The sequence below is a fragment of the Heteronotia binoei genome, chromosome 12 (assembly GCF_032191835.1).
Source record: "Heteronotia binoei isolate CCM8104 ecotype False Entrance Well chromosome 12, APGP_CSIRO_Hbin_v1, whole genome shotgun sequence".
Classification (NCBI taxonomy): Eukaryota; Metazoa; Chordata; class Lepidosauria; order Squamata; family Gekkonidae; genus Heteronotia; species Heteronotia binoei.
This window is the reverse complement of record NC_083234.1, coordinates 48,851,788-48,875,648: the sequence shown is the minus strand read 5'-3', so window position 1 is coordinate 48,875,648 and position 23,861 is coordinate 48,851,788. Positions and strand designations below refer to the sequence as shown.

The 23,861-nt window shown below is 41.8% G+C and overlaps 2 protein-coding genes across 2 annotated transcripts in view; one reads left to right on the top strand and one right to left on the bottom strand.

The window, feature by feature from the left end:
- Nucleotides 1-23,861, bottom strand: part of LOC132580283 (hexokinase-2) — a 388,522-nt gene that overhangs the window by 212,560 nt on the left and 152,101 nt on the right. The gene's annotated exons all lie outside the window — the stretch shown is intronic.
- Nucleotides 1,618-22,141, top strand: MXD1 (MAX dimerization protein 1). Its single transcript, XM_060251556.1, has 6 exons — nt 1,618-2,057; nt 3,212-3,311; nt 9,016-9,045; nt 16,291-16,405; nt 16,865-17,024; nt 17,131-22,141. Exons 1-6 carry the CDS (start codon nt 1,979-1,981, stop codon nt 17,316-17,318), a joined length of 672 nt encoding a protein of 223 aa, XP_060107539.1. The 5' UTR covers nt 1,618-1,978; the 3' UTR covers nt 17,319-22,141.

Genomic DNA, 23,861 nt, shown 5'->3' with positions numbered 1-23,861 from the left:
ATGGGACCTTCAAATAAAGCACTCTTCTTATGAGTGGGATGGGGGTGATGCTAGAGGCACCTATTTTTTTTTCTTTAGGCTGATAGTACATTTGCTGCCTGTTTATGACATCTGTGAATTGTTCCTTAATAAGTAACACTTGTTTAGAGCAGAATTTTCTGAGAATCAGAGCAGAACATTTTCTCTTAGTGAGTCTTTGTGTGATGTTGCCCACAGTTCCAGTCCTCTGAGAGCTGGGTTGATAAAAGCCTGAGCTGTGAGATTCTGGTGTTCCTGGCTTAAATTTCACCTAGCCTCTGAGCCACCCCTCTCCCTGTACCAGGTAATAGGTAAGGTGAAAGACCGCAACAAGCTAGAAGAGCTACTGCCAGTCAGAGTACAGATGACCTTGGTGGTCTGATTAAGTATAATAAAAGTGTCAATTTCCATGCTTCCGTAGGAGCTTGTTGGGTAATTTACTTCATGGGGTTGTTGCGAGATTAAGAACATAAGAACCCCACTGAAACAGACTGATGGTCCACCTACTCCAGCATCCTGTCTCACAGTGGCCAACCAGTTCCTCTCAATGACCAACAATAGGGCATAGAGGCAGGCCTCCTGACTCTGGTATGCCTTTGAATGTGGGGGTTCCCCTTAGTCACCACAGCTACCACCCATCACTTTTGTTGGGTGGCATCAAGTTCTAGTATTTGAAGAGGGGGAAAAAAATCTTGTCAACTCTTTCCATGCATAATTTTATAAACCTCTTTCATGTTCTCCCCTTGTCCGTTTTTGTTGTTGGGGTTTTTTTAGAATAAAAGGGAAGAGAGGAGAATGATTGGTTCCTTTTGTGGAGGAATGTGTATAAATGAAGCTTATAAAATAAAAATTTCAGGCTCTCCGATGAGAAAATAAATGTACACTTAATTTCTATGGTGCCAGTGTCCTTGCTATGGTAAAACAATAGTAAGAGTTTATAGTAGCTGACATAATCCCTGTTCTCAGCATTGGAAAGGGTCAGCCTAACCATGCTTCAGGAAAATTGGGACAGGGTCAGGGTAGGTGGAGGGTGGTTCCTCTCTTGCCAAGCAGGCCAGGATCTCTGAGTGGGAAGTCTGGCAGGATTTAATGTAACAAATGGCACTTGCAGTCCTGCAAACCAGCTAAGCCTGCTTATTTGGCGAGTAGGCACCATGGCTATAAGGCCCCCTAAACCGAACTCAGCACGGGTGACTGCTTTGCATGAGGCTACAGCTCATTTTAAAGGACCCGTTGAAAGTCCTCGTCTCGCTGGTATCCTGGCTAAACCCTGCAAGAGCGCGTGGACGGTGGGCGGAGCAAGACAGAGAAGATCAACACAATAAACGGGGGGGGCGGGACTCAAAACCTTCCAAGCCAGTCAGGAACAAGTAGCGAGCGGGATTAAAAGGCCAAGCGGAGCACTCTCTGCCTATCGCAAGCATTGTAGGGCGTAACTTTAAAAGCCTGGGCCAATGGAGTTGTATGATTAGAAGCCAACCTCGATATTACAGGATGGCGAGCGATAGGCCTTATCCAATGAGACGTTGAAACCTATCGGGGCGGGGTTATAGGATATCTGAGCCAATAAAGGAGCAGAAGTTCAGGCGATACGAAGGCGGGTTCATGAAAAAAGGCGAATGGGAAAAGAGTTGCGCGAAGTGGGTGTGGTTTACTATTTTCTTCCCTCACAGCGAGCCAATAAAGCAGCGGTGTAGGCGGAGTTTTGTCTTCTTGCCCAATCCAGTCTGCGCTCGGGCAGCAGTGGGTTGAGTTGCGGTTGGCCTATGGGGGAGGGATTGGTTGCGTCGAGTCTGTCAGGCTGAGGTGGGATAAACACACACTCGAGCTGCGCCTGCTGGAGAAGAAAGAAGTCGAGGGTGGCGAGGCTGAGAGAAGGGAAGATAGGCCAGGCTTGGGGCCGCAAGGACGGCAGCACGAAGCGAGCCAGTAGCCCAACACAAGCCAACGAAGACGTAAGATGGCGGCTGCTGCCCAGGTGTGCGAGAACATCCAGATGCTGCTGGAAGCAGCCGAGTTCCTGGAGCGACGGGAGCGAGGTAGGCGCCCCGGCAACGGCCCTCGTCGCTCGCGGCCCTTTCCTAGTGCCCCCTTTCTCTCCCCCTCCCCACCCCCAGCGGTGATGGCGACTCGCTGCCTTAGATGCGCTGCTCGGGAAGCGCTGCCTCCCCGAAGTAGTCGAATCGCTTTTCTGCCTTTTTCCCTAGCCGAAAGCAGGGCGCACAGTGACGGCGTTTCCTTTCGGGCCCGTCTGCGCGTTGAGCGCCTGGAGACGGTCGAGGAGGCCGGGGTGGGAGTGGGGGGGTTGGGAGAGAGAAAGAGAGAGGGGGGGCTCTTTTGGGGTCTCGCTGCGCCTGGTGGCGGCGGCGCTCTTGGTCCTTCGGCCTCGTCGGCAAAGGCGGCCTTTGGTGCGGGGCTGAGAGGAGGGAGCGCCGCCTTCACTTGCTCCCCCCCCCCTCCGTTGGGGGTGCATATCGTCATTCCTGGCCCAGAATCCTGACGCTCTGCTTCTCACTGTTGTGTAGCGATCGAGCTGTACGTACCACGTCTTTTGTTCTGCATTTGACCCACTTTCGACCCCCAACAAGCCCCCCTCTTGGTCGTGAAGGAACGTCAACGCGTCAACGCGATGCTGTATAAATGGAGTGGCTTCTTAGGGCTTCGTGCCGCCTGCCTCCGAAGGAATCCCCCCACCGAGAACTGTAATCTTGGCTCCAAAGAGGCTTTATCGGCCTGCCTGCGTTTCCTCTATCACGTAGCCTTTCTGTGAGCTCCATCCAGGAGGCGGACTGCGTTGCCTGGTTGGCTCTTGCAGCCTCTCTGTACTCTGACTTCGGGGCTGTATGTTACGGCCAAGTCACACCCCTCGGAGGACGTGAGAGGCCTAACTCATCCAGTTTTGTAATTAACAGTACGTGTCAAGCATTCTAAATAATAAATATAGAAATTTCCCCATGCACAAACAGCTTTATAACATTTGCATTCTTATATTGCACGTGGAAGTACTGAGACTTCTAGGGACTAGCTTGCCTGAGCTTGTAACCAAAGTGAGTCTTGAAAGGGAGGAGGTCTTAACTCTTGTAAGCTGTAAAATAAATGTATGGACAGGGATGATTTAGGAGGAGAGATTTTCTGTTTTGTCTAGGGCTGATAATGGAATTGAATGCAGGGTTGGTTGGTTTGTTTTTCCCAGAAGCTGAGCATGGATATGCTTCCATGTTACCCTACAACAGCAAGGACAGAGATGCCTTAAAACGAAGGAACAAGTCCAAGAAAAACAGCAGTAGTAGCAGGTAAGGAAACACATGATGCTGTACAGCCCCTTTTGTCCTGGTTCTGTGGGGTCGATCATGCAACATTCAGTCATTTCCAAGACAGTTTTTAACTGTAATTAGATGCGTGTTTGGGGCATAAACTAATCACAAGGTTTTTCAGCTTAGTTATAGAGAGTCATGCTATTAATCACACCATACAGTAAAAATTTGTATTTGTGTTGCTATGTCAGCTGCTTACTGCCTGATAGTTTCACTTTTGTTTTCACTCAGTTTACATTGCCTTGTTAAACAATACTTTCACACTAGGTAGGAATTCTGTGGAGATGTTTCATTGGAAGTAATTCAACAAAACCTAATAGAGCTCTCCTTTTCAAACTGAAATTTTGATTGCGGTTTGATTGGATTCCTTAACTATGTACTTCACTGAAGATGTATTTTTATAAAGTCATCAGTGAAAATGCTTGCACATTGCAGTTCTGTTTTCTGAAAGCCAGTTCCTAAAAAACGTAGGCATAGTTTGGTTTCTCAGTGCTTGTACCTTCTTGATGTTAGTATCAAAAAGGTGGCAGAGCAGCTTTTAAACTAACCCTGGGGCGAAAGTCAACAGGAACTATGGATCCTCCAGTTTGGGACATGTCTGTCCAGACTGCTCAGACTAGGGTTGCCAAGTCCAATTCAAGAAATATCTGGGGACTTTGGGGGTGGAGCCAGGAGAGATTGGGGTGGAGCCAGGAGCAAGGGTGTGACAAGCATAATTGAACTCCAAGGGAGTTCTGGCCATCACATTTAAAGGGACAGCACACCTTTTAAATGCCTTCCTTCCATAGAAAATAATGAAGGATAGGGGCACCCTCTTTTGGGGCTCATAGAATTGGACCCCCTGGTCCAATCCTTTTGAGACTTGGAAGATATTTTGGGGAGAGGCACTAGATGCTATACTGAAATTTGGCACCTCTACATCAAAAAACAGCCCCCCCAGAGCCCCCGATACCCACAGATCAATTCCCCATCATTCCCTATGGGAATCTTTTGTGGAGGTGCATAAAGGCTGTGGGGGTGGGGTTTCCCCCGCTGGCCAGCTGGCTGGGGGAGGGGGGAAGCCTGTAAAATCAGGGGATCCCCCGCTGGTACCTGGGGATTGGGAAGCCTAGCTCAGACACTCAAAAGTAATATTGATAGGGGCATAATAGAACTTGGGAGTGAGGGCACAATGGCAACTGAGGATCATTTGTGGCAGCTAAGGTGCCGAGGGAGGCATGAGTTACTGGAGAGGGGGAAAACACATTATAGGTGTCTACATGCCAGTGGTAGAAGTCAAGATGGAGAAGCTGGAGTGCTTGGTGTTCAGTAACAATTTAGTGGAATGGGGAAACTCTAAAGGTTACAGTCATTCCTGGGTATTAGCTCTACAGGAATGGATGGATTAAGTGTTGTGTTGCATTGTTCATCAAAAAGGGCATAGAATCAAATAAGTTAGAAAACATCAGGGGAATTAACTCCCCAACAGAATTTATATGAGTGGAAATACTGGGCCCTAAGGGTTACTTAAAAGTGGAGGTGTACTATTGCCCATCTGATCAAACCCTTGAAGCTGATCTTAAGATGGGAAGGAAATAAGGGAGGTGATTGAAGCAGATAGTATTATTATACTGGAAGACTTCAACTACCACCTCACTGGCTGGGTAAACATGCTCAAGTCATGCTGTAGAAATGAGATTCCTAAACATCATAAATGACTGGTCACTGGAACAGCTGGTCACAGATTCCACAGGTTAGGAAAGGCACTGCCAAGTCTAAAAGAAGGCCAGAGTGGTGAACATTTTAATTAAGGAAACTATAAAAAGTGAAGAGGCTTCTTTTTAAAAGTTGAAGGTCTGCCCAAATGAATTAAACAGGTGGGACCACAGGCCCTGGCAAAAGAAATGCTAGTCAATAATTAGGCATGCAAAAAGAGATTTTGAGGGGTGGGTTGCTAAAAGCATCAAGAAACTTTTTTAAAATTTATCCAGAACAGGAAACTGACTAGAAAAGCAATGGGGCCTTTAGATGACACAGGAATAAAGGTGATTACTAAAGGAAGATGGGGAGATGGTGGAGAAGTTAATTGACTTTTTTGCTTCTGTGTTCACTGTGGAAAGTGTGGGACATGTACCTATGCCACAGCCCTATTTTCAGGAAGTGAGTCTGAAGAACTGAGCCAAATTGAGGTAACTAGGGATGAAGGTGTAGACCTACTGAGGAAATTAAAAAACAGTAAGTGTCCTGATCCTGATGGCATACACCCAAGAATTCTTAAGGATGTAAAATAGTTAATCTACTAATCCATATATGTAACCTAACACTAAATTCAGCCATTGTGCCAGAAGATTAGAGAGTAACAAATGTGATACTAATTTTTAAAAAGGAATCCATAGGTGAACCAGGAAATTACTGGCCAGTCAGCCTAATACCTGTCCCAGCAAAACTAGTAGAAATTAATCAAAGATAGAATTATTAGGCATATAGAGGGACAAAGCGTGCTGAAGGAAAATCACCAATCTTTTGGCATTCGTTGAAAAGAGAACAAGCATGCAGACAATGGTGACCTGGTAGACATTATATACCTGGATTTTCAAAAGGTTTTTTACAAGGTACCTCGCCAAAGACTCCTGAGTAAACTTAGCTGTCTTGGTCTACAAGGATGGGTTCTCTTATGGACTAAGTGACAGGAAGCAAAGAGTAGGAATCAAAGAGTAGCAAAGAGTAGGAATCAATGGATAGTAAGGAAGCAAAAAGTAGGAATCAATGGATAGTAAGCAGTGGGGTTCCACAAGGATTGGTATTGAGGCCGATAGTATTTGATTTATTCATCAGTGATCTGGAACTAGGGCTGAGTAGTGTTGTGGCCAGGTTTGCAGATGACGCAAAATTATTCAGGATGGTGAACTATGAAGAGCTCCAAGAGGACCTCCACAAACTGAGTGAGTGGGTGACTAAGTGGCAGATGAATTCAGTCTTGGTAAGTGTAAGGCGATGCACACTGAGACAAAAAAAATCCCAGCTTTAGGTATAGGTGAAAGGGTTCTGAACTTGCTGAGACCGAGAAAGAAAAAGATCTTGGGGTTGTGGTGGATATCTCAATGGAAGTGTCAACCCAGTGTGGTGCAGTGGTGAAAAGGGCGAACTCTATGTTAGGGCTTATTTTATTAGGAAAAGGATTGAGAATAAAATGTCTGATACTGTAATACCCCATATAGATTTATGGTGCTACCTTGTTTGGAATATTGTGTACAGTTCTGGGCACCGTATGTCAAAAAGCACACTGCAGAGCTAGAAAAAGTACAGAGGTCAACCGAGATGATTAGGGAGTTGAGCACTATATCAATGAGGAAAATCTGAAAAGTCTGGGATGTTTCAATTTAGAAAAGAGATGACTAAGGAGGGGTGTCGTGATCAGTGTTCCTTCTAAGCTGAGTTAGTGTGAACTAACTCACAGGTTTTTTATCCTTTGGCTCACACATTTTTGTCTTAGCTCAAGAAAAATGGCCCCAGAGCAAGCTAACTTATGCAGTAGCTCGCTTTAGTGCCAGTAGCCCACTAAGTAGAATTTTTGCTCACAAGACTCCACAGTTTAAAGGAAGCATTGGTCATTATAGAGTTTTACAAAATTATATATGGGGTGGAGAGAGTTGATAAAGATAAATTTTTCTCCTCCCAAAATGCTATATAACTTGAGGGCAACAATGAAGCTGATGAACAAAAGGAAGCAACTTTACACAGCAAATAATTAAAACATGGAATTCACTGCCAGTGGATGTAGTGATGGCCACAGGACTAAACAGCTTTAAAAGGGAATTAGATAGATTCATGAAGGATAAGTCTGTTGGTGACTACTAGCCATGGTGACTGAGGGGAACCTCAACATTCAGAGGCACTAAACCTCTGAATCCCAGAGTCAGTAGGCAACATCAGGGAAAGGCCTCAGCCTCTATGCCTTGTTGTTGGCCATCCAGAGGAACTGGTTGGCTGCTGTGTGAGACAGAATGCTAGACTAGACGGACTATTGGTCTGATCCAGCAAGGCCCTTCTTATGTTCTTATGATGTTAATAAGACCTGAAACCAAGACCTCAGTCACATACATACTGTGGAGTAGAAGTTGGTTGCTTTTTTGTAAGCATGCTTGGTATCCTGCTATGCAGATGCTACTTTGTTGGGATCTAATCTGTTCTGAAGCTACTCCTATATTTGTGTGTACATCAACACACAAAATCAGTCTATTTATAGCATGTGGGGGTTTTGCAAGATTTATTAAAATCATAAATTATTGTAGATTACTTTCTTTTTGGCAAAAATATGCTTGTTTTAAGAGCATCTAAATATGGAACAAAATAAATCTTCTGGGATTTAATTTATCCAAATTTAAGTTGCTGAAGAGGCAGTTTCAGAATTGTTGAACTGTTATTTTTATGAGTTTAATTGTCAACATTCTTATATTTGTTCTATTTGTCTGGAGACAGAAACTCTTTGGGTAACGTGGCTAAGGAATCAGGAAATGTAGCAGCTAGTGATCTTAAAATGAATGTAATTGTGCTGTTGCTGGTATGTTGTTGTATTTATACAAAACGGTGTCAAAGTGAATACGCAGGCCCAAATACAGTTCTTAAGTTTTTCAAGACAATGCTGTTCACTTCAAAACTTTGTATGAAACTTCCAGTGGGAGGTCTCAGTGTACCTTAGTTCCATGGAGGGCAGGATTAGAAACTTGTTAGTAAATCTGTGTTTTGCATACACTTCTAGTGTCACTTCTGGTGAGTGCCATGCCATTAAGCCATGGGACTTTACATTTTCATGTTCAAATACATTTAGAGCTTGTGGAAATCTGGAGATAAATCCTGGGCCTTGCTGATGTGAGTGATATACTATGAATATGAAGTGATACAAATTCAATAGAAGCTTCCCCTCAACAAAATATTTCTAGTTACTCTTGTGTATTACTTGTTTGTTCACCTGTAATATTGTTGTGCAACATGTTAGGCTGTATCCTGACTGTATGTCATGTAGAGTAAGTGACATGTGCAATGTGTCATGTTTCATTTCTCCCACCCCCATCTTTTAATGGAAATGACAGAGGTTGTGAGGGTTGATGATTCAAGTGAGGGTAGTGCACGCAAATGTGTAAGATGTTTTTAAAAGGTTATGTTAAAATACGTACTCTAGTTGGATTAAATTTAAATGTTTTCCAGTCATGATCAAATGTCAGTAGAGCTGAAAATCCATGGAATATCTTTTTTGCTCTTGAGAATTAGAGTTAGCGAGCACAGAAGGGAGAAGCTCTGAATAATATCTTTAGACAATCCAGGCAATTGCTAACCTGATCTTTGTAGTTTTGAAATTGCTGGGTTCAGAAAATCTGTTGGTCTTGCTGGGGTTATACTTCTCTCAACTGGGGATTAACTTGCAAAACACATGACTGGATCAGTTCAGAAGACTAGCTTGCCTTGCTTAGGGGTGAGATCCATATGAAAGGTGGTGTAACAACAGCCCCTGCCTGCAGGTGAAGCACTTGACTTTTGAGTCTGAAACCCGATTCTGCTTTCAGGATGTCCAGCAATTTCCTCAGTGTAGCACATTAACAGAAGTCCTGAATTTGTAGTCTTTATTACAACTATATTATGTTTATTCCATGGCTATAAATTGTAAATAGCTAAACTAATGTTTTGTTTCTCCCATTTTCTCTTTAAGATCAACACATAATGAAATGGAAAAGAACAGGTGAGTCCTCAATATAATTTTTTTCTGAAAAGCAGTCAAATCCCATACATTTCTCAGTACTTTTCAGGGAAGGAAAAGCAGTGTTTTTTTAGAGTCCATATTAAGGAAGCTGGTTTTTCTGGATAGTGATTTACAGTATGCAAACTTGTACATATTTGTGTGGCAACACTGACTAAGTGGTGAGACTTCATTCTAATGCAATATCTAATGTATTGCCCTTAAGCTATTTTGGTTGCTGTATGCACTGACACACTGTCCTGTAATCATATTTCCATGTAATAGAATGTACTAAACACTGGGCAAAGTCTCTTAGGAATCTTCCATTCAGGTGCCATTGAAACAAGATGGATTAATAGTTTCTAGTCAAAATTATTCTTTTATTTGTCTAGGAGCGCTGTTAGAATGTTTGTGTAATTTCTGCCATCACTCTTTCAAATCCTTGAATAGGCTCTCTCTCCCCACCCTGAGCATAGTAGCACTGTGGAGGACAGAAGCCATGAAACATCATGCCAGAAAAAGCAGTAGTTGCACTTTGGCAGCCTTATTCTCCTGGGTTTTGATAAGTGGGCAATTGCCCATGTGGAATTTGTAAATGAGTAGTTTGGAAAGAATCCCATCACACATAATAGGAACCCATATTCTTAATATCAGTGCGCTGTGCAGTTTTTGTTTGCCAGTATGCAGCATTCCACAAGAACCAGGCCTTAGAAAAATAGTTCACAGTCTGTCTTTGCCCTTTCTGATTATGAAAAAATATGGGAGCTATAACAGTTATTCAAGGGAGCTTGCTGCAGTGAAACTGCCTTGTCAGATTAAAAACCATGTAAAGAACATGAGCCTGCGGAATCAGACCAGTGGTCCATCTAGACCAGCATCCAGTCTCTCACAGTGGCCAACTAGTTACTTTAGAGGGTTCACAATAGGGCTTAGAGGCCAAGACCTTCTTGCCTCCTGGCATTGATATAATAACCTCCTAATGTGGAGGTTCTCCCTTTAATCACCATGGCTACTGGTAGACCTATTCTCCCTATTCCTTTTAAAGTTGTCTGCCTGTGGCAATCACTATATTCTTTGGTAGTGAATTCTACATTTTAATCACTCATGCAGGGGGGGGGTGGAATTCTATTGCATCCTGAATCTACCACTCATCAATTTCATTCAATGCCCTCAAGGTTTCTCTGTCCATTTTCTTTATCCTGAGCATAATTTTATAAACCTCTATGGTGTCTTGACTCTTTATTCATCTCTTTTCTAAAATGAAGAATCTGAGACTCTTCATCCTTTCTGCATATGCTCCAACCCATTAATCATCTTTGCTGTCCTCTTCTGTACTTTTTCTGTCTCTGCAATGTTCTTTTAAGATACGGTGACCAGAACTATACTCAGTAGTTCAAATAGGTTGCACCATAAATCTGCATGGGGACATTATAATATTACTGTTATATTTTCAATCCCTTTCCTAATGATCCCCAACATATAGTTTGTGTATGGCACACTGGGTTCATACTTTCAGTGAGTTATCCACTGCAACGTCAAGGTCTCTTTCCCACTCAGTCTTAGCAAATTCAGACCCTATTAGCATATACAGAGTTGGCATTTTCTGTTCCCATGTCTATCACCTTACACTTACCTTCACTGAACTTGTGTCCTCTGCAAACATTGCTCACTCTGTTATCTTTGTAAGACTCCATTGCTTACTTCCCTTCGTTGGACAACTGTCAGTTTACTTCAGTCCATTGGAGAACTGACCATTTACTCAACTGTTCTAAGTCCCATGTGTCATATTTATATGGAATGTGCTGCTTTTGCTCGACTAGTACAGGTAGGGTACGCAGAGCGATTCCAAGGAGTAAATCAGTCATTTTTCATAATGTCACTTCTGGAGTCTTAGACAACATTGTCCTCTGGGTTGTTGGATGAGTATGATGGAACAGCTGGGTGGTGGATATTTGGCTTGCCCTGTGGTGGTTTGAATGCTTGCATTTCTGTTGGCATTACTTGAGGCAGGAACTTTGGTTATTGCATGTGTTTATGTGGAGAGATGAGTGTTGGCATGGCCTGTTCTGAGGTTTTTTTAATAGGCTCATTAAGTGTGTAGGAGTTGGCTGCCATTCTGTTGTAGAAATCAGGGCCCAGTTTTGGAATTTGTGTATAAGCTCATAGTTCTGAAAAGCAGGCAGCAAAGAGAACCTATATGTATCTACTTATGGTAGCCTTTTATTTCTCACACTGGCTGTTCAGCTTGTATTATGGGCTATTTCCTGTTCCTAACTTTTTGTGTGAATTAAGAACATCTGATATTTCAGTAAAGGCTTCATTTGTGTTTCTATCCAGCTGTATCTGGATACCATTTTATAGTTATAATGTACTTCACCTTTAATTGTAAGATTCTAGCTTAATATTTCATGGCATGGTTTTTGACCATGATTGGAATTAAGAGGATTTCCAGCAAGGAAGCATTATAAGAAAGATCTGCTGTTGGTCTTTCAGGACCTTGACTGTGCCTTGGAGCACCTTTTGCCTTGCCTGATGAAATGTGATTTTTGCTCCAAATCAAATATGTGTTTAAAGTTCTTTGAAGGTAGAAATGTTCTTTTAAAACAGAGAGCCAGTTTGGTGTATTGGTTAAGTGCACCGACTCTTATCTGGGAGAACCAGGTTTGATTCCCCACTCCTCCACTTGCACCTGCTGGAATGGCTCTGGCAGAGGTTGTCCTTGAAAGGGCAGCTGCTGGGAGAGCCTTCTCAGCCCCACCCACCTTACAGGATGTCTGTTGTGGGGGAAGAAGATATAGGAGATTGTGAGCTGCTCTGATTCAGAGAGAAGGGCGGGGTATAAATCTTCAATTCTTCTTCTTCTTGTTAAATTGGCTTCTGAAAATTTTACTGAGGAAGTGCATAGAATGGGAAACACCACTGCCTTCATCATTGTTAAGATGTAGAAGTGTATCTCATTGTCTGAGAAGGTAGCTCCAGATACATGTATGTGCGTGCAGTGTAGTCAGAGCTAGGCAATTGTCCTATTGATTTACAGTGAGTTCAATGGATATTTAATTCATTAAATCAGTGGGAGTTAAGAGTGCTTGTATCCTATATCAGGGGTGGCCAACGGTAGCTTTCCAGAAGTTTTTTTGCCTACAACTCCCATCAGCCCCAGCCATTACCCATGCTGGCTGGGGCTGATGGGAGTTGTAGGCAAAAAAAACATCTGGAGAGTTACTGTTGGCCACCCCAGTCCTATATGTTCATATCACACCTGCAAATAGCAGAGTTGCATTTATCACAAGCAAATGGATGCTCAAGATTGATTACAACAGTGATTTTCAGTATGGTGCTTGTGAATACCATAGCATGCACTTGCTTCTCTTGCCACTGTGCTGACCCCTTCTACAATCCTTCCTTTATCTGTTTCCAAGTTCTCTTTTTTCTCTTCTGTCTTTCTCTACCCGCCTCCCCCCTGCTTTCTTTCTTGAGCCTTTGACTTTCACCCCTACCCATTTTACTTCTATAGCTAGCTCAATGTGTACTAAAGGCAATGGGGTAGGTAGGAGGAGTAGGTAGATCTGCCTCTTGCAGTAGTCTAGGCTGTAGCTTTAAAGTGGAATGGGCACCTGAATTTGGCTCTGTTTGTCTTCATTAGAAATGTATGTTTGCTTGAAACTATGCCATAACAGCTATTCCACTAGCGGCAGGGCAGGTGGAGGGACATTACTGTGAGAAGAGCATGTAAATGAGAGAAGGAAGAGAAAAAAATTAGTTTCTGTAAGCTTTGAGAAAAATTATAGTCAGTGGGATTATTTACCATTGGGAGAACTGTAGAGGACAGAGGGCTTTGATAGGGGAATTGCACTGAAGCTAACACTGGAGTCTATAAGCAGCTGCATATGTGCAGGGGTCATATTGTAGAAAAATAGGTGGTGGAGCTAATCCAGGGATTGTTATGCAGCTGCACCTACTATTCAGTGGACAAGGAGGTGGAACTCTCAGAAAAGTTCAGGAGCTGTTCTCCTATGAACTCCCACTGAATCCGAGGCCTGCATATGTGTATGTTTTCTGAATGTGGCAGGTGCTAGGAGGGTAGGCTTGTTTCCCTGGTTGAAACTTGGGCGAATGTAAATTTTCCATTCTACAGTCTTCCCCACCCCCCAAGAGCTTCATGAAATTAAAACTTTAGTTAAAATACTGGGGAAAGAACTAGGAAAAATCTATTGACACATCTCTAAATGTTAGCTCAAATATATTTCAGTGGTGATTCCCTCTGCTCTTGGAGAAACAAAAAATATGTGTTTCCCATGGCAGCCAGTTCATGGCAGTGCTGCCCACATACTCAGGAAGATTAAGCGGGGCCTTAGGGTACAGCATAACCAAAGTAAATTCTGCTTAGAATTGAGGATAAGAGACTTCATTGTCACCATATTGAAAGTCTATTATCTTGATGGGTTGCTCTGTTGATTAATCATTGTGCATGTGTTGAAAACAACAGGCTGTGACCATGGGAACTGGGGCAGGAGGGAAGTCCAAATCAGTATAAAGAATCCATCTTTGGCACAATTGTTTGAACTGCCAGGAGGAAGCAAGATGCAGTATAAGCCTGTTTGCATCACCAAAAGTTATCCCTTGAACCGTTCTAAAATTGGGCACTTGAAAACAAGAAAACATGAAAAGTTCCAACACTCTGGAGAGCTAATATCCTTTTAAATGTCATTTATACAGATACTAGTCATTTAATCAAAATACTGTATCTCTCAACTGGTGTTTGTGATCCTTTAATGATAGCTATATACGTACTATATTGCATGCACTGTAATTAGGGAACTTGACTTGATTATCAGTGCCTTCAGGAGAGTGTAGCTGTTTGGTAATGATCAAGTGTAGTGCATGTTCTTCTGATCAGTTGTACCCTTTGAGAAAAATAAATTTTTGGTCCTAAGGAATGCTGCACTTCTGTCAGACCAACCTGTATCAGTACCAACAGAAATTGGTTTGACAGCGGGATAGTACTCTATTTGACAATTAGTGCTGAAGCATTTGCCCAGTGATGGACATGTAGCCAAACTGTCTGCCTTTGTTTGAAGTCTAATGCTACCATTGTACAGACCCCTTTTTCTTAGAGTTGCAGGGTTTCGTTAGTTGATAGATAGAGGCAAATTTTGGCAAGTGCAGCAGTGAAATAAGGGCAAATGCTCCTTTTCAATCAAGGCTGGTTCTGGTGAGTGACTGCAGTTGGGGATGAAGGAAAATATTAAAGATGGGCTTCTAACATTGAAGGAGTACCTCTTGCTAAGGATTCAGTTGGGTAGCCATGTTGGTCTGAAGTGGCAGAACAAAGTCTGAGTCCAGTGGCACCTTTAAGACCAACAAAGTTGTATTCAACTTTATGCACAGTTCTTCAGATACCTTGAAACAAAACTTCTTCAACCAATTACATCTTGGGGGTTAGTTGCCAGGAAGGACTAGTTAAGAGTCACGATTCATAACTGGGTGATTATAGCTGAGACTGGGTTAAGGCAATTGGTAAGATCTGTGAATAGCAGAAAATTAACATGTTAATACAAGAGTTAACAAACAGATGTGAGAACCAAGTTTGAGTCCAGTGGCACCTCCAAGACCAACAAAATTCAGTTCTGGGTATAAACAAGAACTGGGAGACTTAGCATGTGTAGATGCGCACTCTTTCAAACACATTGGAACAGATTTTGTCAAATGTTACATGTAGGTAGAGGAGAGGTAGTTGCCTGGAAGGATTCATTAGAATCAAGATGTATAAGTAACTGAGCAATAAATAATACCTGTTTGGAGTAATGCATTTGATAAGACCTGAGGATATAAGCAAATTGACATACAGATAATAAAGGAGTTAACAACAGTTGTGAGAACTAAGTTTGAGTCCAGTGGCACCTTTAAGACCAACAAAGTTTAATTCTGGGTACGTGAGAACTGATTGACTTAACATATCTCTGCTAAGCCCTGGAGGTCCCATTGTTCTGAGTGCTATAAAACCTTGGAATTTGGCAATCTCCCCTTCCAGTCTGTCTCTGAAATTCATTTGCTATAAAACAGCTGCTTCGAGGACCCCATTGAGTTCCCTGCTGTGATTTATTTTAAATTTCAGCCAAAAAAATGTTTGTGTTTCAGGACTTGTTTTGAAAATTTACAAAATCATGGTCAATGTCATCCCTTACCAGTAATGCATTTGAGACTGAAACTTGGTGGGGAACTGTCAGTTGGCCTTTTAAATAGCCTGGAACCTTTCACAGAAGAAGGGATAGCTCAGTGACAGAACAACTGCCTTGTGTGCACAGGTTTAATTCGCACATCTCCAGTTAGAAAGATCTTAAGTAGCAGGGCTGCAAAGACTTTGCCTGAGACCCTGGAAAGCTTCTTTTAGCCACTGCTGTGCTAATGGTCAGTGAACTGAAGTGTATCTTTTCATCATACCTTCTGAAAACAGTAATGATTAATGACGAGAAGACAGTCTTCTAGTTTATATCAAGTAATAATTGGGCCAGGAATATATTTTATAGGGGAGTAGTCCATTGTAAACCTTTTGCAGAATTCAGAGTAGTTTCAACTTAAAATCCAGCTGAAATAGCAAATGGCTTCTGCCAAAATGAACCAGAGAATAAGATAAAATAAAGCTTCCTTATTTTTCTTTACAGATGTGTCCTTTGACATTCCAGTGTGTGTTCTTTCCATGCTTTAAAGCCACCTGCTTCTTCTTTTACGAAACCCAGCATTTTAATATTACACCATTTTTATTGCATGGAAAAGCTGAGAAAGTTTTTCCATCAATTAGTAGCAAGTAGCATTTCATTTGTGGCTAAAATGAGATGGTCAGCAAAGCATAATGGAGGGTTATCTTCAGCACTGTTGGTGTTGGTGACCTGGTGACAGAACTAGAATGGATTTCTAATTAAACTTTAACATGTAATGTGCAGTTATTACAATAGCACAGCTTATAGCTCACTGGCGTATTAAAGCCCTTGCTTGTGAAATGATACTTGTATGACATTTTTTAACCTAAAGTTTATTTAGGACAACTTTCATTTCCTGAATCAAATGTACAATAATTTTTTAAAAGATCCTAGAATTAAAATGTTGTGAGTCACCTGAGAAGATATTTTCACTTAAATTTCATGATTATTTTTCATGCTTCCTTAATGGCATCATATAGAAGTGCCCATGATGAATGTATCCTTCCCTTTCATTGATTTTATAGTTTTAATGTGTGTAAATCTTCAACAGACGTGCTCATCTGCGACTGTGTCTGGAGAAGCTGAAAGGGATGGTGCCACTTGGACCAGAATCCAGTAGACATACTACACTGAGTTTACTAACAAAAGCTAAATTGCACATAAAGGTAAGTTAGGTGCTGAAGATTAATTACTTTCACAAATGCACTTTGTTGTCACATATGTAGTGAAAATGGAATTACAGAGAAATATTCAAATTCACCAGCAATATAGAGGACTGTAGCAAATATTTGAGCACACCTTGAAGAGGGGCAGATCTGTTGTCTTGATGTTTCCACCTGGGCTGCTGTTATATTTGAAGAATGTAGACAAAGACAGATGATTGACAGGTGATTGAAATAAAGTGATCAGGTACCAAAGGAGATTATACATAACTAGGTGAGGAAGAGACCGCATATAGCAAGACAAACCCTTCTTGCTGTGTGTAGTGAGAAACAGAGATACCCAAGGATTAAGTACAAACCTCCCCTTGTGCTAATTTCAGCCTCTTGAAAAAGCAAGTTAATCTTAGTTTGTCACCATCTGAGGTGTAAGAACAATATAATGGTGATTATTTTCCTCAACAGAAGCTTGAAGACTATGACAGAAAAGCAGTACACCAAATAGATCAGTTGCAGCGAGAACAGCGGCACCTGAAAAGGCAGCTGGAGAAACTGGGCATTGAACGGATAAGAATGGATAGCATAGGATCAACTGTTTCTTCTGAAAGGTCTGATTCAGACAGAGGTAAGTGGTGGCCTTGGGGGAGTTGGTCCTGTTTCCTGAACGTTAGATATTATAACTACTCTGTTAAGAAGCAAATGCTGACTGTGATCTCAATTTCTGATTGCAGAAGAAATTGATGTGGATGTGGAAAGTACAGACTACCTAACGGGGGACCTGGACTGGAGCAGCAGCAGTCCAAGTGATTCGGATGAAAGGGGAAGCTTGCAGAGCGTCTGCAGTGATGAGGGTTACTCGAGTGCTGGCATTAAGAGAATAAAGTTGCAGAACAATCTCAAGGCCTGCCTCAACCTATAAGAAGCCAGTGGCTTTCTTTCCATCCTTGCTGTTTCCTTGTTGGATCTTATTAGGTAGTATGTTGGACCGTCCCACAATTCTCTTGCACGTAAACTTCTTACACCACCAACATTACCAAAATCTGCTTTGCCTAAGTCTGACAACAGTGCATAGGGTTGTGGGTTACGAGCTACTCTCTGGAGCACACATCTGATGGCATCCACTAGCTTCTCTTTTCTGTTGGTAAACTCATCTCTATGAGACTGAACATTCCAACCAAATTCCTAAGCGCCCAATAATATTGTTGCAGTAATAGCAACATACACACTTTGCCTGTGCTGCTATTGCTTAGTGTTCTAGTTGTACCTTATGCTGGGGGTGGGGTGGGGTGGGCTGTACTATAAGGTGTTTGAACAAGAATAGCCAGACTAGCCATTACTCCTCAAATGAGACCTCGAAAGACACAAATCTACTTCCATGTCATTCAGAACAGGAACTGGCATGGCAAATTAACAAAGCATTGATAGGGAATTATGCAGTGAGACTTCCCAACCACTGACTCAGCAGTTTTATTCTGATGTATCCCAAGTCACTGCAATTGTGACATGGCCATTTCTGGGACTGTCTTTGTGCCAGTACTGAACCTTTGAAGTCTGAGCCATCCTTGTCAAAAGTAGCACTAAGTAGGACTGAGTTAGTGACAGGTTACAGACAGAATAAAACTAGTTTGACAGTAGTATAGTATCAACAGAATCAAGTTGCAGGCTTGTCGTATAGACAGGGAAATATTTCCACTTGTAGCTGATTACCGTAGTAGAATGCCTACACTCAAATCAGTCTCCATATCTTTGTTGTCAAAAGACCAAATGGTACTTCAGAATACTCCTGTGCAATCTTTATGATAGTGTCTTTACATTGACAGCTGCATTTACCTTTTGTTCCTAGCAGCTTTTTCTGGCTGCTAAGTCCTGTTTCTTGTCTCTGGGACAAATCTTTCTACCTCAGAGAGATGAACAAAGCTGATCTCAATCCCTTTAGCACAAAAAGAAAAAAAGAATTATGCCTCATTTGTATACTTGGTTCTAGTCCAATCTGTTTACTTAGATTTTCAGCAATAACCGAGTGACAAAGTTAGCTGTGCTAGCTTTGAGTTGTTAATGACTGAGGAGAGTTAACTGCAGCAAGTCATTGGAGCCTTCCTGGTATTCCAGCACTTAATTGCCTGTTCAAATTATTTGGTAGCACTCTGAAAGTGGTTGTCTGTAGATTTTGGGTTGCCTTTAAAAACTTTTCTGCCCCCTTTTCACCCTATTTCTGGTGTCTCACCTCTTCATTTAAGCTAAGTAGAGCACACGCAAATGTACATAACAAGTCCTATAAATAGTATTTATTCATTTTTATATAAGCCTAATGTAATAGATAACCTTCTTATGATTTTGTGCTTTTATAGATGTTCAGGAAACTTTGTATGTCAAGGTCTACTAACCAAGAGCATTTCTTAGTTGTCCTCTACTTGCTTGTTGATGTTAGTATTATGCCCACTTGGCCACCTCCCGGTAATTTTTAACATTCTCACTTGGTTCTCCATGTGCAGCCAGATGTCCCCCCTCCGCCCCCCGCCCCAGCAATCAGAGGATACTCGAGATCTGGTTAAGCAACTTCACTTCACTCTAAAAGGGCTATATAGCTTATTTAGCTTAAAAAATGTCATTCATGCTTGCTAGCAGGCTGTCACCCAAACTGCCAAAATCCACAAAGACACTCTGTCGAAGTTCCAAATAAGAAACTTACAAATGAAATTTGATTTCTTCAAGAAGCTTGATGTTTTTCTTTAGATAAATTTTCAAGATGGAAAGTGAGGCTAGTGGATTGCTAAAGATCTCCAAGGTGATTTCTTTTGAGTGTGCTATGTTAAACACAAATAACAGCTGGAATTTTCAGGTGTCCAGCAGATTTGCACTGAACTCCTATTTGTTGGAGGCTGCCTTGCTTTTATAAGCTGGCTTCAAATATAAGCAAAGGCCCTTCAGAGAGCAAGCTCCCAACCTTTAAAGAAGTTGAGCGGCTGCCCTTTGAGGTCCTTTGCTCCAACCCGTTTCTTGCCTGAGACTTTTTGAGCTTCTATATTTGTTAATGTGTTGCATACAACTGCCTCACACCCGACTCTAAAGTTGCTGCCGCTTTAAGGCTGAAAGTAATTTCAGGTGTTGGGGTCTGTATTGTTGAGGCAAATATGAAAATACATTTGTGTACTTTTCTTTAGAAGTAATGTCTTAAGAATTTAACCTAATGGATTTTAATTGTTGTGCCTTTTTCAGTTAATTATAAAGAGGCGCAATCTACTTCAGGAATCTTCTGGGCAGGGCCTGCTCCCTCCAAATGAGTGCAAGTAGTAGAGAAGCACATTCATGCTTTTATTCAGCTGCTTTCATTTGAAGCACTTTGGCCAGGAGGAATCCTTAGTGGATTGTGTCAATTCCTTTTTTAAGTACAACATTGTGGTGAGAATTCTTTTGTCCCTATTGTGAACCAGTAATTGATCTTTGCACTGTCTAAATTTGGTCCTTTCAAAATTTTGGGTGACACAAAAAAAAATATTGACCTTTTGCAAATGATGCACTATTGTTGAAAATAAGCCTAAGGAGTTGTTTAGTGTTTCAAAAACATCTAGGCAGATAAATCAAATTGTCCTGTGAGCTCCAGGGCCACTTTTTAAATGTCTTGGCTAGGACTGACCTCGGCAGCTCCAAACTTCTGTGGTCCTATTTGCTACTTGCCCAGCCCATCCCCCAGGCAGCTACATCCACTTCAAGGCTGGAAAAATAAGCCCAGTTTTCATGGGTCTGAGTAATGTGTTTGCTTCCATGCTGCTTGAGTGATGTGTAAAATTTCTTTCCATATGGAGAGGTCGTGCAACTTACTAGGGGTCACAGTTATCTCATGTAAACACAAAAGCAGAAGTTTCATGCACTTGGAGTTGTATGGAAGCAATAATGTCATTTGGTCAGTGTGTAAATTGGGCCATAGAAACATAACATTCTGGTTCAGCTAGCCTTTTCTCGATTTCACTGATCCACCAGCATTATTATTCAATAAGCTGCAGAAAATTAGATTTTTGTAGATTGTCATGGGTTGCTTCTGTTTACAGCAGGAAGCAGCATAGGAATCCAAATACAAAAATATAGGGTGTTCAAGTTACACTAACTTCTGCTGCATTTGGAATCTTCCAGTGCAATAGTGAATCTGGGGCGTGTTTGACTGGAAAAGAAATCCAAAGCTTTAGCTCATGTTAATCTGAAGTAACTCTGGGTATCAGGGTGACAGTTTGAAGTATCCTAAAATATTAACAGTTTCTAACTGTGTCTTCAGTTGCTAGAAAGTACTTCCTCCGGTAGGAGGGGAGCAGTTTTCAGATTCTCCTTTCCACTTCATCCCTATGCAATTCCCAAAAGACCATGGTGGGGTGCAGTGAAAGGGGAGATGGTAGAAAACTCCCTTCCAGGAATGTTGCGGTACTTTTGTAGCATTGAATCCCCAGTCGTTGTCTGTACCTGATAAACCTTTTTCTCCTGAGTGTTGAACACACAGAATTTTTTAAAAATAAAGCCAAGTTTTTCAGGTGCTGATAAAAACACAATTAGGAATTTTTCCCAGGGTTGGTGCATATACCTGTTTTGGATTCAAATTGTTTGAAATTGTCATATTAGGTGCCATGAACATTTCCACCCTCCTGATTCCAGAGCTCTCGGCATATGCAGGCTGTGTTCTGCCAACTGCCATTTTTTAGCACTTTGTTCTCACAATGTGGCACTTCTCTCCTGCCCCTGATCCCAACATTTGAATCTCAATAGAGCTTACAAACATAGCTACACAGAGGGAGCTCTGTGTTCTCTTATGGAGGAGTGGGTAGGAGATAAGATTATTTAAGTGCTCACTGCCGAATTTGAGTAAACTGAGGCATTTGGTGTACTGTCTAGCAATATGTCAGGAAGACTTGCTGTCCTCCTTTTGCCCCCTCTGTAACAAATTTCAGGTTTTGACACTTACTGTATTGGACAAACTGCTTTTGATACCCAGCTATGTGCTTGCTCCCCTGAAGATGTATTGTGTTGCTTCCTCTCTTGCTGCTTTGATCTGAGAGAGAATTTTTGCTTTCTGTGTTAGTACAAGTGATTTGGTTCTTGTGCGTTATGGCCACCTAAAGCTCTTCGAACACCTCCGTGAATCAGTGATGCATTTGCTTTGGAGGGAAAGCTGCCCATAATTGCTTAACAAACAAGTGTTTTCCACATTCCAAAGTCTATATACCAAGATTGGCTTTACAAACTTGCTTGTTTTACTGTTAAGGGTCTGGTTGAACAGCACTTAAAGCCAGCTTGTTCCTGGCTGCCATCTGCTTGCTCGGTCGTAGCATGCTTGCCGAAACTCAGCCGTTCCCTTCTGAAGTGCCCAAAGATTTGACTGACTTGGTAGCCTGGCTTTGACTTTAATTTTGTGCTGTTCTTTCTGATTGACCTGGTAACTTCCCTCGCTCCTCAAATAGGTGCTCTTAGTGACATTTGCTTGTTTTGAACTCTTGGCTTTTTAGTTTTGGAGTCTTCCAAATAAAACGCAGTCTAAAAGGGGAGCAGCGGGCAGGGAGAAACAGGAATCTGGTTTCCAGATATTCAGTTCCTAATGTAAATATGTCATTACAAATCCTGTGTCAAGACCATATAATGGTGCTTTTTACTACAGTTAGCACATGCATTTTTAGAAATTACATGTTTTAGAAGACCTTGCTGTGTATATGTATACTTCTGTATTGTTCAACTGTTAGAAAATAAATTATTTCATTACTAAAAGAGTGATCTTGTCAGTGCTTCCAGTTGTGCGAAAGGGAAGCTCATTCCTTTGTTGATAAATTTACTCAGATTGTAATGAAATCAAAACCCATTGCCTTAATCTCATAGTAAAACAACATAAGGACCTGGGAGGTGGTCATTTGGGAGTTGCCTATATATACATGTCTTACTACTTAAATTCTTCATTCAGACAGCCTAAATTCTTTAAGAGAAATTCTATAATCTGGGTCAATTATGCGTATTGATTAAATTTGCCCTGTGCTTAATTCTGGTTTTGTTCTTCCATCAGCCAAGTCTCTCATAAAAGTGCTGCCCCTCCCCCTCTTCCTATTACCTTGGAAAGTATACATTTGAAAAGCATGTCTGTGTAAGTTGTATCTCGTTGTGTTTTTAGGTACTCCTTGAGACTTTGGGTTTCAGTGTACCAAGCTGTCTGCTAGTATGATGCCACTTTGCACACCCTGTCTTTTATTGGTATCTATAGGGAATTCTCAGATGTCTAATTGTGATTAGCACTATTTTACTGCTACCAGAAAATATTGGAAGTAAAGAAGTTATGGGTGGGGTCATGGCTCAGCGATGCAACAGCTTTGCATGAAGAAGGTCCAGAGTCAATCTCTGCCATCTTTAACTGAAGGGATCAGATAGTAGATGATATGAAAAATGTCAGACCCTAGAGACCTACTGCCAGTCAGAGCAGACAATATTGACCAATGGTCTGGATAAGTAAGGCAGTTTCACGTATTCAGCTTGTGATGTATATCTTCCTGTTTTAGGAACAGGACAAATTATGAGATGAAAAGATACTTGCAGCAGCTCTAATGGTATTAAGAACTCTCCTATTTGATGAAACTAACCCAATGTGTATCCTCCCATTCAGTTATTGACAAAGTTCATATCAGCTGTGCAGCTTTGTAAAGAGCGAGGCCACCAACACAAAAACATCACAGGATAGAGCCCCAGGAGGCTAGTCTTGGCAAAAGAAGGGCCTAGAGTTTTGATCCTCAAAGTGATACTAATATGCACTATCTGTTATTCCCAACTCACCAAAGGGAGCTTAATATATCAGAAACAAGGAAGAGAAGTTCAAATTCTGTTTTGAAATGTACGTAAGTTGCTTTGAGAATCTTGGGGATTAAAAAGCAGGGTATAAATTCAACGAGTAGAACTGAAGCTGTGTCTGTTCTGATCTCAACACAGCCGAGCTTGTTTTGAACTGGGTGGGCTAGAGGTTCGAGTCTACTGTATGAGAAGGTAAAATGTGATAGTCTCAGAGGGAAATAGCTTCCTTGTAAATATGGCCAGGTCTAAACAGGCTAAAATAAATAGAGGTATTACCCTATGGTACTGGAATACTGGCTATGCTCAGGGGATAAGTAGCTGTGTACCTGTTGCATGACAGGCTGCACAGATGAGCAGGAAGTTTTAGGAGCAAAGACTCTGAACAGCAAATACAGGTATTTGGAGGAGTGGGGGGACAATGGGTGGCTTGGGCAGTGCTGGTAATCCAGTGAGTTATGCTTAGTACTTTTCTTCCCACCCCATGATGAATTGTTTTGCTGCTCTGACCTAGTTTCTCAGCAAACAGGCTTCAGTGCAAAGTTAAAGGTGTGTGTGTACAGTATTTCTGGAATTTTTGGAAAATTTCAGAATTTCTGGAAAATTCTTACATCAGTGATAGCACCCTAGTCGCCAGTCAATAGAGCTAAAGAAAATCCTT